Source organism: Poecilia mexicana, unplaced genomic scaffold (genome assembly GCF_051168715.1).
Source record: "Poecilia mexicana isolate PSO_F unplaced genomic scaffold, ASM5116871v1 scaffold_17, whole genome shotgun sequence".
Lineage (NCBI taxonomy): Eukaryota > Metazoa > Chordata > Actinopteri > Cyprinodontiformes > Poeciliidae > Poecilia > Poecilia mexicana.
In genome coordinates, this window is record NW_028263386.1 from 12,914,113 (window position 1) to 12,930,802 (window position 16,690).

The window sequence follows — 16,690 nt, forward strand, 5'->3', positions numbered from 1 at the left end:
GAATCGTTCAGTCACACAGTCTGAGGAGAACAGTACCGTGTTGTTGGGGTGGTAGTTTAAGTGCAGACCGCTGTCACACAAAGGAGATGATGTCCCACTACTCTGGTCGCTGGGAATGCCTAGAAAATGAAGCAAGTACATAACGGCTAAAAAAGAATGTATATATTATTTTCTCCATCTCTCTCATCAACAAGCGCTTGTTACTTTGTTCTGCTCCATTGCTGGCTCCTGCTTTGTGCCAATTTGTATTCAGCTGACTGACTGACGGCCAGTCAACCTGGCCTACATACGCATATAAAAGGATTTTACAAAAGCTTTCATGTCTGATGATGAGCTGAAGTTCTCTCATGAGACACAATCAATTGCACCACAATGAGCAATGAGTCAATTCTTTCAGCTTGGTCTTTAGCGCCTTTTGTGGAGTTCGACACAAGTCTCCTTTCCTGGTTTTCTCTCCTTAACAAAGTATCATCTTTCTTGGTCTCAACACAAACCAAGTGGTCAATTTATTATGTTTAGAAAGACATTGTTGAATTTCATATGCTGTATAAAAAGACACAATCTTGTTTTTTTTCTCCCTGTCTGATATTAAATCAAACTTTTCTGTTTTAGGTCAGTAAGGGATTACAATGTTTCTTTTTTATTTTATTTTTTATTTTTTTCCATTTGCTAAATGCCAGAATTATCTGTCTTCTTCATTACTTTCTTGCTACCTAAAGCACTATGAAGTGCTTTATCTGGTCAGTGTGACTAGAAATGTCCTATATAAATTCAGTCCATTTACAAAGCTGGTCCAGTCATAGTGGTTCTGTCAAAAGGAGCCAAATATGTAGAAGATTGTACTCCAAATCTTTGAGCAAAACCTTCAATTAAAAGACATTTAAGCCATAAATACAATATATGTAACCATCTGACTCTTAAGAAAGTCCAAAAATATATCTAAAACCCATATTATTCTGACATTTAGCAAATCCAAGTAATATTAGTAATCCTGACCAGTTTAAAACATTAAACCTTTAGACTGATTTAGTGTCACACAGAGAGAAAAAGTGAAAGTGTTGTCCATTCACTGTATGTAAACGTCACTTTTATTTTCCTCAAAGAGGCTTGAGTTTATTGTTTCCAGGACAACCACTTCTAGACAGAAAATAAGACCAGCTAAAAATAATCCTGGTTAATTACTTTCCAGTGCTTCAGCGTTTGGTGGAGGGTTCTTACATGTGCAGTCCTCACACAGCGGCAGTTTCAAAAAGGCTGGAGTCTTCTTCAGGAACGACACCGTTAGGGTTACCTCTTCACCTGCGTTTCTCAAAACCTGCACCTACAAGTTACACAGAGTGAAGTTTTTTCTTCACTGGGGTGGGGGGGAGGGTTGCTGAGGATGAAAGAGACATAGCATGGCAGTGTCTAGCTAAGAATGGAAATCCAAGATAAAGGATTTAAAGAAGCTGCATATGATTTCTTACAGTTGCTTATGAGAAGGGATGAAGGAGGGAAAAAAGTGGCTTTACATGTCAAAAAGATGCAAATCATCAAAATAAGACAAGATAAGCTGTTGAAAGACTCGTTTCTGTGTAAGAAACTATGAAATGTGAGCTGACAGCTTACCACTTCCTCGTGGCGATAGCTTCTGACATTTATTCCATTTATCTAGAAAACAACAGTAACATCAGTTCTCTGAATAACATTTCACCACCAAAGCACTAAAGCTTTCTACAATATGATTAATGAGAGAAGCATATTATAATGCCTTTGGAAAGTATTCAAACTTTTACACAATCTGTGACAATCTAGCTGCAAGTTTCTGGTTGGAATCTAATAAAATGTATTTCACTATGACTGTAAGTCATGCACAAAGTTGCAAAATTGCAAAATGAATGGCAAATGATGCATGGTTTTCAATTGTTTATGGATAAAGCTCTGAATGAGCTATGTATTCACTCCCTTAAACTACCTCACCATCAAATATGAGGTCAGTTAGATGTGATTCATTTCACTGAATCATTTTAATATGTTTTGATCCGAGTCATTCTGTTGCAGCTATAGCTTTAAATTTAGTTGCCATACTCAAAAGGTAAAACTTCAAACCAGTCTCTAGACTTGTCTAGTGTGTTCGCCAACAAGTGCAACTATATAAAATCTCAACAGTGGGATTATATTACACCTAGATGGATTCTGATTACTAATTAGGTCTCTGAAGGCTTTAGATTGCTTTAGATTTTACTTAGTGGTCTTAAAATAAAGGGAGTTAATGCCACACTTTTTAGATATGCCATACTTTTTAGATATTTTTAGATATTTATATATATATATATATATATATATATATATATATATATATATATCCTTTTCTTCTACTTTATGTGTACGTAGTACTTAGTTGCTCTGTCACATAAAATTTTATAAAATTTTAGTTGTAAGATGGCAAAAAAGAAAAACACAGCACTATAATTGTTCTACACCAAAAGGTGTAAATATGAGAGTCATAATTACATGTCTCCCACAGTTACCAATTGGGACACCATGTGTTATTTTTTTTTAATTAATTCCTTTGGCTGAAATATATGTGATAAATGAGACTTTTGCCCGTGTGGATGAGTAATTATTTCACATAGTTTCCGGGACATGTGGCACATGAATTATTAAATATACCGGGTGTGTTATTTTGCACAATGAGAGGAGAAAACATTAATGCGACATTTTTACCTGAAGGATGCCGTCTCCGATGAAAAGGAGCCCAGAGAGTTCAGCTGGAAACAAACAGAGCAACAACAAACACTTTACAGCAAGCACAAATTAGAGGGGCTGAAACGTCGGGAGATGAGAAACATCAACAAAATGGATGTCGTACCTTTTTGTTCTTTTGATATTTTTGATATCACAACAGGGATTTTGTGCTCTGCTCCACCCTGTGGAGGCAATACAAAATGAGCTGGAACATAAAGGCAATAGAGTGTCTGATGCTGCTGTTGTTGCAGTTCGACAAGGAAATGATCAATAACACTTGTCCACACTCGACTTGAATAAGTCAGGTTGGGCAGCCTAATCAGCTGAGATCTAAATTACCTTGATGCTGAGACCAAACCCTCCAATCGTCTGCCGTCTGATTGTTACAGTCCTCTCCTGCAGTTAGAGGGAAAAAGATGAGATTAGGCTGCTGTCAGACCTGTCAGGGATCGCTCTTAAATTCAAATGTAGTAATAATGAAAGGGCATGAGTCAAGATGAAAAAATTCATTTCAAAAGCACTCCATTTACTTTTAACGTGTGCTGAAACTGCCAGCGTGGAGTCATATTGTCATATTGTGACTGTTATTTTCTCCTAGGTCCACATGAATGATTATGCCATCAATCTAATTAAAACAAACTAATTAGCAAAGCTTTCTTTGACATGGGGAGATCATGATCTGATGTTCAATAATAGACAGCAGTGGAACACACGTCGCGGTTAGCTGGATGAATGAGAATGAGGCTGTTATTTTGGTCATGGCCTTAACCAAGATCAAAACTAATCTTTACAAATGATTTACAGATGATTTGCCCGCGAGTCTGTTTTCCTTTCAGCAGTCTTCATTAAAATGAGAATATCCTTATTTAAAACAAAAATACTGTAAAATATGGCCTACATCATATTTAATTTGAAATTCTGACTGATATTAAAGTCATTAGGATTCAAAATGTTTTTTTCTTTGTTTGTTTTGCGTTTCATTTATGATGGTGAACTCCTAATTAAGAGAGTTTATTAAGAATTAGACACTGGGAGCAATCCAGCTGCCTGTTTTACTCTTCTCATTGTTTTCAGTGATTTAGCTGTGAACTACGCTATCGTTCAAGAAAATCAGACAAAAGCAACAAGAATATAAACTGTTTGTAACAAGAATGCCAATCTCTAATACTTAGATATTAGTATTAGCATAGTGGCATAATGTGCTGGTCATATGTTTGCAAACACACATTAATGCCATACTGATTGTGGGATTTATTTATTCTTTATTTAACTAGCTAAGCAATCTGGTCATGATTCATTGCTGGCATAAAAATTTTACATAAAACTGTAATATTTAAAAAGCAAAAACTGTGTGCACAGGTTTGAAACTATTTTTCTTTTTCTTTTTTTTTCTTAACACAGGGTAACGATTATAAACACAGTCTTATACAACCATTGGCTTCTCTGACGGACACACAGGGGAAACTGCAAATAACGTTATGAGCTAATCACATGTTAGAGGGCTCAAAACATTTAGGCACCTATGCGTGGTGAAGATGGCTTGCTGAAGCTCAGATTGGGGAGCAGAGGGGGTTTAAGTGTATTTTAATGTGTCATGGTTGTTGAGGCCAGATGGGCTGGTCTGAGCGTTTCTGAAACGACTGATCCACTGAGATTTTCCACCATCTCCTGGGTTCACAGAGAATAGTCTATGAAAGAGAAAATATCCAGTGAACGACAGTTGATGCCTTATTAATGTCAGAGGTCAGAGCAGAGTGGGCAGACTGGTTCGACGTGATAGTAAGGCAACCATAGCTCAAATAACTCGTTAGAACAAAGGTATGAGGAATGCTGTCTCTGGACACACAGGAGAATAAATGTTGGACCAAATGGGCCACAAGAGCAGAAGATGACAAAATGTGCTATCCCTGTCATCAATAATTCAAGTAGGTGGTGGTGCTGTAAAGGTGTGAGATATTTTTCTTAACACAAGTTGGACCTCTTAATAACAACTGAGCTTTGTTGTATGCCACAATTTGAGCATTGTTGTTGCTCATGAATATTCTTTGTGATCACAGCATTACAGTCTTCTCATTGATACTTCTAGCGGGATTATCAACAATCCCCAAACATGTCAAACTGTTTTTTTTTTTTGTTTGTTTTGTTTTTTTAAACTTTGCACTTGATTTACTGTTCTCCAACAGCATCCACAGTCACCAGCTCTCAGTCCAACAGAGCACTTCTGGGAAGCGGTGGAACGAGACATTTACATCATGGATGTGCAGCCAACAAATCTGCAGCTACTGAGGGGTGTTATCAAGTTAATATTGATCAAAGTCTCTTAGGAATTGAATTGTTGAATCTGTGTCATCAAGAATTAAGTACTTTCTGAAGGCAAAATGGGGATCAAGGCGTACCTAATTAAGTGACCGGTTAGTGTAGTCTTACATACCGATACATCCCCACTAATAGAATAGACTAATAGGAAGATGTTAGCTTCTGGCAGAATCCTTGCTGGATATGTAAACGCTCTTCTTGGCAGAAATTGTGGAGTTCATTCTGCAAAAAACTATAGTCATTTCAAAACCAACTTTATTTGCAACCATTGCACTATTAGAACAAATTTCAGCCAACTAGCTTTTTAAGGTAAGATCTATTTGTTCATAGTCCTCCAGATCAATCATTCCACCCACATTGTGCAATACAGGAACAACTGGCACCAAAACAGACAATAAGAATTATGCTGCCAACGTCCCGATTCGCAGTAGGACCAGTGTTTTTTTGTTGTTTTGTTTTGTTTTGTTTTTGTTTTTTTTTAAGGGTTTTAAGGCTCACCTTGACACCTCCAAACATTTTTGTTTTCATTGTGGACAACAAATAAAATGTTTGTGCAGTTTGGCTATAAAATCTTTCTCCAGAGGGTTTTTGCTTCATCCATCGTGATTTCTGCTGGTCTCAGCAGATATCACAATGGAGTAAGTGCTTGTATCGAAGCAAAATTTGCATTCTTGGTAGCTGTCCTCTCAGAAACAGTTACATCTGAACCTGCTTTGACACAGGCCTTGAAATATTGAAATAGGTGTTGCAGCAGTTTCCAGACTGAGCCTTATTGGATCCTGAATTGGAAATTCAGTTTGCTTTTACGTGTAATTGTAATTGGTGATTGGTTAAGGTTATGATCTCAAATGGTTGTCAAAATTGGTTTTGGAAGGCTTCTTGAATGATGTTCCAAAACCTGAACATTTTGTAAAAGCTGGAAGCAAACCAACTAAAGAAAAGTCCTAACTCCAAACCATTTGTGCATGAGAAGTGATACAATATGCAGCCAGAATTATGCCCAAAGCAAGTTGATGGGGGAAAATGGCTTTTCATGAATACATAAACATTTTAATGTAATTTTAGCTTTACCATACATTTGCAAGAATATAACCATTTCTAAAATATAATATAGGCTATGAAGTCTTGTGCAATGTGAATTCACATCAATTTTTAGAGGCTAAAAACTTCCTCGATGCGTTTTTGAACCAATTGGTGCAAATAAGCTTAACGCTGTTTAAGCATGTCCCTCCTCAGCCTTATCAAAACGGTGCCAGATGGCGACCCAGGCACGACAGGGTGGGAATGTGTTGGAACAGGAGGAAGGCCAACACATTCTGCCAGAACAAATGAAACATAAGGCCCCTCAGTCCACTCGTCTGTCTCCGACGCAGTAAAGTTTTATCAGGGGAAAGTTTAACTCGTCTGCAAGGTTAAAAACATCCTCACTTGACACGCTAAAGATGTGTTTGGACTTCTGTGTCTTTGACCTTTTCGTAGATTAGTAACAATGTTTCGGAGGACGTGAGCCTCCATTTGTCTGTGAAGACTTTTATCCGGGAAAATGTTATTACATGAATGCCATTTTGGTAAAGGCCATGGTCTCTAGACTTGTTTCTCATGAGGAAGAGTGCATTTATAGACGCAAAGGAAAAGCTGTCGGAAGTGGTGACAAGTGAGAGCTAAATGCTACATTCAACACAACGAGATCAGCAGGTGAATCACTATTTAATGAACATATTTCATTTATAGGGCATGATTCTACTGATGTAGATGTGTTGTGAACATGGGCAGAACCATGACTTTGACTGGGTTACTTACGCTTGAATAAAAAGGTTCTCCTGAAATGCAGATGACATCTTGTTCTTGAATGGTCAGAATATCTTTGGCCAAGTGTAGTCGAATATTAAATGGCTCCTCATTACCTTCTTGCATCAAATAAATCCCAGTCTTTGTCTGCAAACAGTCAAAGAGATAAAATCATTCATCATTCCCTACCCCGTGACAAAATTAACTGGCCATGAAATGAAATGTCATTGAGAACCCTCATTGCAGGATGAACATGGAAATTAGTTCTGGCTGATGTCTGTTATTTTCCTTCCCCCCCCCCCCAGTGCTTTAATTGTTAATATTAATATCAAAACAAATAGGCAACCGTTTCTATTAGAAATAAAGATAAAAATGGATTTATGGCTTCAAATATTGAACTGTATTTTAAGACTCCCGAAAATAATTTTCTTTCTGTGTGCTTTGTATTATTTTATAGACAAAGGTGCTCTCAGATTGCATCATCTCATTTAGCCTGAGAGAAAGGCTGCGGTCAAATCAGGAAGCTGTGACATGGAAAGACCAAAAGAAAAAAACAATATTAAACTAAACCCTACGTTTGTTTCTTCCTCATAACAAGCAAAAGTGAGGACTGTGCGTGTATTTCCAACGGTCCCTTAACAACACGCTAATCTGCATAAATTTGCATTCTGCATCTCCTTTCCTCATTCAAGGCTAATTGTGATGCCGGTCCCGTCCTTGACTTAAAAAAAAAAAGAAAAAAGGTCTGAATAAGAGAAGCACCTTCACCTGATGAGACTGCTAATAGAAGAAAGCCACCAGTGTCAGCATCCTTGTCACCCAGCATATGACGCATATGAGCAGATAAGACACGGAGCTTCATTGCTGCTGGAAGTTTAAACTCGGGTAAACAGTCAGTTTGTATCTTTAAGTTGCGACGAGAAGCGCAAGAAACTGAGCCCGTCCACTCCCACCTGCAGCCGTGGTGTTGGAAATTGAATGAGTGAGGCATTAATTCACATTATCTGAAGTAATATGTGTCTGTGCAAGCATCGTTAGTGAAGCGAAATGAGGGCAGTAGTGTCTGTGTATTATTGAGGTCAGGCAGCATCTCACTTGACTAAGTGTCGTCTGACCTGCTGTGCCTCTTATACTGCAAATAATTAGCTTTATCTTCCATCCTATTTTAAGGTGCACCATCACTCCCCTCCTAACAGTCCAATCTGCATCATCATCTTTGCTCCGAGATAGAGCGTATTAAATTTTACTGATGACATAAGTAATGAAGCAAGGACATCTTGTTATAAACAGGGAGCATAATGTTAAGAACTAACAGGGAGGAAAATATGAAAGGTGCAATTAAAAGTTGCTTTCTTTTTCCTATTTTTAACTTCATTAAGTAAATAAAATACCTTGCAAAAGTTGTACCCTTCAAACTTTTTCACCTTTTATAAGAGCACAACTACAAACCTCACCTCAAAATCATTAAAGGAGATGTTAATAGTTGTTCGGAGCTCTGCAGCGGATTCGGAGTTATCATTGTGCCTCCTGGCTTACTTAACCCTGTTTTAAACGTATCCCACTCTTTATCTTTGACACAACTATTATTTGGTCTTGCTGATATTGTTTCATCAGGCCTATTCAGGGATATTCAAGTAAAGGGGGCTTTTACTTGAAAAGATAATGAAAAACAAATTATTTCCTTCCACTTCAAATAATATACACAAGACATAAAATTTAAAAAAAGGAACATTAAAGTTTGAGGTTGTACAAAATGTGAAGGTAAAATTGGTGGTATTAGCACTTTGTAGAAACAGGTTGAAGACTAAACTATTAAAAATCTAAATTAAATTAGAGACTGCTGTAAGTTTCTTTTGCTTACGTTATTTCTAATTTACTTTTAAGACAAATGCCTAGAGCACTTTGCTGAGTTTGTAAGTGAGCTTTCATTTCTTCATGCTTTTCTTGAGAAGAGGTAGATTTTCCTAAAACTTGTTCAAATGGTGGTGAAAAATATTTCATTAGGCTTTCTGGAGGCATTTTTACATTTTATTTTGACTTTGGCTTAGTTTTTGCTCATTTTCTGACTAGTGTCAGACCATCTTCCATGCTTTGTTGTTCTGGCACCTAATTTAAGAGGTTTTTACTTAAGAGGATTTTTTTTTTACTTTCATGTCACCAGCTAAATCTAAAAAAAAAAAATTAATATTAAAAATTGCACCCTTAAATAGATCAAAAAAGATAACTTTGTGCCCAAAAACTTTCTCAAGGAGTGATCAACTAAAATATTGGCATAGTTTATGAATAACCATGTATCTGTCAAGGTTTGTGTCAGACATTCGCTGGAGGTTGTGTTTTTTTTTTTTTCCCCAATTTCTCAAGGGCATGATTTCAAGTACTTTTCATCACATTTTGATATATTTTAATGTTGAATATTTCTTCATTTGCTCTTCAAACAAAAATGAAAGCCAACTGAAGGAGAGGTCTTAACATGAATTTAAAGAAGATTGATATATTTTGTAGCTTCTTGTTATAAATGCATAATGACATGAGAAGTGATTTTAATATTTCCACATGTTTGCAAAAATCATATGTGTGCTTCACACATTTGTGAGTTGATTCTGTAAGTTACAAAAAGTGACACAAAAAAAGAGGTAATGGTAATTTGTGTCAGGACTTGTGTCAGGCCGTACAACAGAGGATGGGTAAACAGCACATAAAAAGAAGGTGGAGCAACTGTGTGTTTCTTCTGGCAATGAACTCTGCATACAAATTTAATCAATCATTCAAATTACACAGTTTCTAAAGTTCTCCAAGTACAGTGTGTTGCGAGATCGGTTACACCTACATGAACAGCAGAAAAGAAAGTTATATAGGTGTCGGTTCAGTTTAGAGATAATGCATTTCAATATCAAAGAGTGGAAAAAAACATCAGTAGTTTTCCATCAACCCAGAAGTTAGTTAAATGAGGCCCCAAGAGTGAGAATGAGCATGAAGTCATGCTGATTCAGAGTAGTACGGAAGTATTTTATTTTTTTTTGTTCTATAATGATGTGTGCTTCATGATGAAGGAAGTACCACTGGCCTCATTTGAGATAAGCCCCATGGTTGTAGTTTACAGCCCAATTTAACAAGTGGACTGATGACGGATGAAAGCTAACTGAGATCAGATTAGTTGGGTAACATTCGCTGGCAGTCCGGGCTGATTATTACAAATTATTGCTAAATTTGTAAGAGAGCTCTCTATGCTTTACTACAACTATGGCGTTTTGCACAAGAAAGCACCCCCTTTGAACTTGTTCATGTTCTTTTGCATTACAATCCCAGACGTCAATGCATTTTATTGTAATTTATGATCAACACAGAATAGCACATAACTGGTTTCAGGAGGTTGTCTTTTTTAAAATAAAAATCCAAAAATGTAGTGTTTATTTCTAAGAGAATACTTAGAAAACTGCATTTTCATGACATGACACCTCCAAGTCTTGTCAGGTATGTCTACAACAGCTGTTTACATCTAGATATTGAAGTGGTGACCCAGACCTTTACAAAATATCTCTCCTCAGTGAAATGGAGGAAAAGAGTCTAGAAGAGTAAATGTTCAAGTCTCAGATGGTTTGTTCACAGTGATGTGTTTTCACGGCACATGCAGTAGGGTTTCTATGTAACTTGGCATATTATTTTATAAGTTCTCTATCTGCAGAGTTCCTCACCTTTAACAATATTGCTTTCGTCAAAACTTTTAAAGCCATTCACAGAGCAGCTGTTTGCATTGGAGTAGGAGGTACCAGAACTGTACAAACAGATACAATGTTAGGAGTGATCTCATTTTCTATCAGTTTCACCAGTTTGTGTTGGTCTATCACATAAAATCCTGAATAAATCCCATTGAAGTTTGGCATTGTAGAATGACAAAATACAGAAAAGTTTAGGAGCTCTAAATACTTCTGCAAGATGCTGCATAGTTAAGGAATGACTAATGACATTGAAGCAGCCTTAAAATATACTGAATGTATAGCTGCAGACATTTTTATTGCAGTGACGGTGGATGCATTCCCTTACCTAAGCTATGAATCCGTCCTGTATATCCTGACTGCTCCTCCATAATCCCTGAATGTTTAAAGCCAAGACAAACTGTGGGTCTTTAAAACGGGTACTTTGATATATTATATTGGAATGTGTAGCGTAAAAAGCGGGAGGAAAAGCATTGTTGAACATTGCTCACATCTAATGCAGGCAGTGAAGCTGCAAAGAACTGTCGAGGCTTCTTCTTAGCTTTTCTCTTTTTTTATATATATATATATTAGGGCTGAAACGATTCCTCGAATGATTCGAGTACCTCGATTACTAAAATTCCTCGAGGAAAATTTACCTGCCTCGAAGCTTCGTTAATTTATGTTTTTTTAGTTAGCGCACCGTGTTCCGGCCGGGACTTAATTTGCGTTGCGCGGAGCTCTCACTTCCGCCTCTGAGTTGTTGACAAAAGCTAATATAAGTATATAAGTCTCAGCAGCATAAAGTCCAATCTTCAAGATTGGCCCTTGGGGATTTTATTGATTGATGATAATGCCCGACTTTTTATCGTTTTTGGGGAACCAATAAGCATCCTTAAAATGACTGGGGGAATGCCTGGAGTACGGCAGCATTTCTCCTCCGGGGCTGCTGGTTGAAAGCGAACAGCGGGAAGAGCGCTGAGGTGAGCGGATTGACTGAACAGGGCGGGCGGCTGAGTAGCTGATGCTTACCGTGTAAATGTAGCTTTACCGACGAACCGCACAATAAATTTCATATCCCGGTCTGAAGAAACGGGTGGCGGAGCGCATCGTACATGGCTGGTAGACGAGTTTCTGAGTGTGACCAGTGAAGGTGTCGTAAATATCCCGTATTGCTTCCCCCCGTGTTCGTCCCCCGGTCTAACGGTTCGTCAGTCCGCTGGTCTATTTCCTCCCCTCCACCCCATCTTACGTTCGTTCATTCGCCCTCTCCTCCCACTCCAGGCGGCATTTCCCGTATTTTCAAACCCAAAGCGTGACAGGTTAGGTGGCAAGGTGAGTTTAATTAATCTATTAAACTCACTGAAGATGAATACATAAACTAAAAGCTGGATTGTAGACATTTTTATAAGCATATTTGTGAGCCTGCCTCTTTGTTATTAAATTCAATATAATTTCAGATTTTTCTATAACTTTTCTTCTGGTTAACTTAGAAAGTGAGCTATTATTGTTACAGGTTAGTTTTCTAAACTACAAAAAAGCAACTGTTAGGGATGCTCAAATATGAAAAATTGAACTGATATTGATATCTGATAGTAACACCGGTATTATGCCAGATTTACCAATATTTCATTTTATAATTTTTTTTTTATCCGATTACTCGATTAATCGTAAGAATAATCGATAGATTACTCGATTACTAAAATATTCGTTTACAACAGCCCTAATATATATATATATATATATATATATATATATATATATATATATTCTCACACAGTTACTGATCCAGTATTAAGAATGTGAAGTTTAAAAGCTTTAATTTTTCTCTTTAGTCAGCAGAGGTGGGCTTACACACAGAGAGGCTGCCAACACAACATCCGTCATTTCTCCATCAGAGCAAGCATGACTTACAAGAACCTCTGTCAAAACACAGTTATTAACATGACGCAGACAGATTTGACATGTGTCAGATTAATGTCTATGTCTATAATAAAGTCTGTTATGTGGTTCGCTCTGAAAGCAATTCCCGATTTTCTTCTTTTTTTTTTTTTTTTAATAAAACATTTGTAGAGCCGTGCATTGAGCCCCCCCGCCCCCCGCTGACTGTGAGTCAGATCCTCATATGTGATATTACTTTATCGGCATGCGGAACTGGAGCTCGGAGCTTATCGCAAACGGTCACTTGAGACTCATGTGGAGGCGCATTCTAATGTGAGGTACGAGCTAATGCATGTAAAGCTGTCCTTTTGTGATCACATAGGATGTAGAGTCATAATAAGATAGAAGTTCATCCTTGTTTTAAGGCTAGGGTTTCACGTATCAAGAATAAAAAATACATTTTTAGGCCAATCATCTTCCCAGTCTTCCTTCAGTTAAGTGAGGTTTGTATGCTAGAGGAAAGATACACATATAACTAAACCTAACATCACACTGGCTTTGTAATTAGGGGACAGCTGCGTGTCAAGATAAGGTCTCATCTGTCCTAAGTCATCCTGCTATTATTTTTGGATTCATATTTTTCTAATTGTACTGTCATGAACAAGGTGGTATTATATACTTTTTAAGCACACAGTGCCATTTTATAGCACAATCCATTAACTGTTACCTTCAGTTGTTATAAATATCAAACATAAGTAAGAAGAAATTTGACTTTGTAATTTGAGGCCTTGAATTTGGCCTCTGTCTCTTTAAGAAGCTCCTGAGTTCTCAGGATTGTTGGACTGAGAAGAACTTTGTAAAGTAAGCTCAGCAGACTCGCAGTTCCACCAGGCGTTTGCTAATTGCTACTCACACTAATCTGGAGGAGTTGAGGGAATAACATTATAACATGATGGAAAGGTCAAAAAAGTTCATTTTACATAATGTCTATAGGTTGATTCACTCCGCTTCCATTTCTAGGAGAATGGTAAACTATCTTCAGTATTTTCACTTATTTACAATACTTCTCAGTGGCCTCAACTTGCTTGGAAATTACTTTAGAGAACCTCACCATCCATTGCTTGTTATTAGCAGCACATAGGTACAACATTTATTGTAACAAATGTTTTATTTATTGTGTTCAGATATACACACCCTCTAACTGAAAGAAGATGCACATCTTTTTTTAACCACTACTGCATATTAATAGCAGATATAAAGATGAGGCTTCTGTACATCCATCCTCACCATCTTCTAAGAGGCTAACAATAAGAGGCAAAACCGTGAGAAAAAAAAAATGTTCTCCTGCAAGTCCTACTCTCTAGCTTTTTAAACATGCTGGGAGGCTTAGTGTTGTGTTTCAATGCTTGAAAATGCTTGGCCACTTTCTTTAATTACGGTCAATTGTCAGACTGATTAAATCCTACCAACCTCTTCATTTGAAGTCTTGAAATCCATGTGCTACAATGCAGTGAGAGATTCTGGAATGGAGGAAAAAAAGCAAAATTAATTTAGGTCTGCAGGGACAAATGCTTAATGATAGGATGGAGTCATGCAGCAAAACCACACGGCGGAGTTTAAATCAGCATTGTTAGCAGGTTGCCCATACCCATTATGCTCCACTATTTCTCATATGGAGCTTAGACAAAAGAGGGAAAGAGATTTTTCTATTTAAATGTGCTTCTTCTAAACTTGACTGAACAAGGAACCCCAATGGTGCAATTTTCTGCAGAAAACTGGAGACCATTAAGCATTAATGAATAATTTATTAGCAAAGGTGAGAGCCAAGGTATCCTAATAAATGTTTCAATATTGAATCCAGCCTCCCAGAAATGAACTGTGTTACCGTGTCTGATGGTTTGTCGCAGAGATGAGAAAACCAAGCCACAGTGGAATGTGCTGTATTATATAGCAAATAAAAACCTTAAGATCCTTAATACTAAACGGTCTATACTTTTACAGTTTTGCACTCATGATATTCTATTCTAATAATCAAGTCACTTTGACGGCTGTTTTGAAGAAGCTTAATCTGCACCACGTCAGTTTTAATGAGACATGACGGTCACTTGGATACAGAAAACAAGTGCAGGAAAAAGAAAATCAGCTCGCACTCAAGTTGGAGAACCAATGCAGCAGAGAGAGACTGAGACTTACCTCATCAGAAAGGCCTCCAGCTCTTTGAGTGTTGAGGTCTAGCCATCGAGCAGCGAGCTGATCCCTGATCTAAGTCGTAGCAGGGGGCCTCTCAGGATCATGGCTGTCAGATTTGGGCGGCGGGAGAGCAACACTGTCACTTCTCCTGGCTGGCTGGCTGGCTGGCTGTGTGTATGTGTAAGCAGCGTTATTCCCAGTAGAGCCAATGCTGGAGAGCAGATTGAGGTTATTGTTTGGAGGATGGATTCTCTTCTAAAGGTCCCTGAACTGTGGCTGCGCTGCAGTATCAGAGAGGATGGGGCTAAGATAACATACTGCTCTTCCACAGAGGTGAAATCTGGAGAGAGAAAAAAAGGGGTGAATTAGTGAATGTTGTTGATTGCATGCTTTTGACTTTGAATGAAACTATATCATTTACATTTGCAAGCAATACAGAGATGAGAGTTGTTATTGTAAAGCCAGCATGTGCGTGCGGGATGTAGAATCTGGGGCAGTTCTGGGCTTAAACTGGGAAATAGAAATGACACAAACACAAGATATGAATGATTCTGATGAAGGATCTGCTCAAACACTTCACACACAAACCTGTAGATTAACATGCAAGAGAGCAAAAAAAAAAAAAAAAAAAAAAATGCAATTAACTCACATTCTTCTATTTTCTTGGATTTTGCAAATACCAAGCATAAATGATTTTATTTTTCATGACAGTTATGAAATTCCAAAAGCATACCCTTGAAAAACCTGTCTCATTAGTATCCATTGTTTACTCAATGCCATATTAGTGTTGAGCAGCAGTGCTACTACTAACAGCATTGTCCCATCTAAATCACTCGTGTAAACAAGCGATTTCTAAAGACAAATAAAGTACATTTTATTCAAATACATGTTTAAAACATTTTTTTACTATAATTTGTACTTACACAACTTCTTGGTAATTAGCTGTACTATTTTGAGGACACTATTACTTGAAAAAGAAGTTTATGTTTTCTTTATGTATTCTTTTCACAGTACATTTAGCTATTTCTGTCAAATTTGAGCAATGTTTGGTGCAATGACAAGTCGAGAACATATGACAACTATAATATGAAATATTATGAAACAAATCTATTCAAATAATTAGAAAAATGCTTTAAATATGTTTGCAAAGTCGTAGATATCCTCATCTAGACTTAACTGAGCTTCCAATTTTCCTCAAATGAACAAAGACAAAAAAGCACTTTGCTTTGATGTCAATAAGGTAGCTCCAATCATGAGCTCTTCCTTAGAGATTCACAGTGAAAATAAAGGATGATTATTGTAAAAACTGTATTTACACAAGTTCAGATATATTTTTATTTCAAATAGCATAAAATGGGATGCCCAGAGGCTCTGTTCTCCCATCCGTATTACTAACATGCTTCCATTTGGCCATGTTTATGGGAAACAGTGCATTCTTGGATCTATTTTTAATAAAATATAGCAACTTGGTTTCTCTTTAACAACGGCTTGTTTGTTTTCTTTGGTTCTAGGACTCTTTGGAAAACATTTACGTTGAATCAAGGTACTCTGAAGCCTTGTGTGAAATTGCATATCAAGGATTTGAATGTGATATTTGACAGTGATTTTAACTTTGAGAAATTAGATTTCTCAAATTAGGTTTTTATCAAAATGCAATTATTTTAGTAATGTTAAGTTATGCTTTCATTACTTCCAAACTACAGCAATTCTTTCAATTTTGATAACCCAGGTCTTCTTAGCACTGGACTAGCTTGTTCAGATTGCTGCAGCTTGTGTGTTAACACTGAGGAGAAAGAATGAGTATGTCTCTCATATATTTGTCTGTCTTTATTAGCTACCTATCAGTTTTAGGATCGGGTACAGAATTTTTGTTACTGAACTACAAATCTTGTATCATGGTAAATCTCTAAGCGATCTATCAAATCTCTTACTACCACATGTATCTTAGGATCCTGACACACAAACACAAAAAACAATATTTTTTGTACTTGTTGACTTGTTATATTTTACTATTGTTATTAACCACATACAAAATTCACAACTTAAACATGTTACGAATGGGGGTAGATCTAGATATGTTGGACAGAGAAGTTTCA

The 16,690-nt window shown here is 37.1% G+C and overlaps 1 protein-coding gene across 2 annotated transcripts in view; it reads right to left on the reverse strand.

The window, feature by feature from the left end:
- The window catches only part of sntg1 (syntrophin, gamma 1), a 43,056-nt gene extending 29,155 nt beyond the window's left edge, over window positions 1–13,901 (reverse strand). The window contains exons 1-8 of one of the 2 annotated variants that reach the window (XM_088014345.1): window positions 13,875–13,901; window positions 6,844–6,978; window positions 3,067–3,123; window positions 2,852–2,909; window positions 2,707–2,750; window positions 1,609–1,650; window positions 1,219–1,321; window positions 37–119 (exon numbers count right to left, since the gene is read on the reverse strand). In XM_088014345.1, coding sequence (XP_087870471.1) covers window positions 37–119; window positions 1,219–1,321; window positions 1,609–1,650; window positions 2,707–2,750; window positions 2,852–2,909; window positions 3,067–3,123; window positions 6,844–6,978; window positions 13,875–13,901 — 549 coding nt within the window. Of the gene's footprint in view, window positions 1–36; window positions 120–1,182; window positions 1,322–1,608; window positions 1,651–2,706; window positions 2,751–2,851; window positions 2,910–3,066; window positions 3,124–6,843; window positions 6,979–13,874 lie in introns of both variants that reach the window. The other variant, XM_088014344.1, reaches the window with a different exon arrangement.
- Window positions 13,902–16,690: the final 2,789 nt, after the last annotated feature.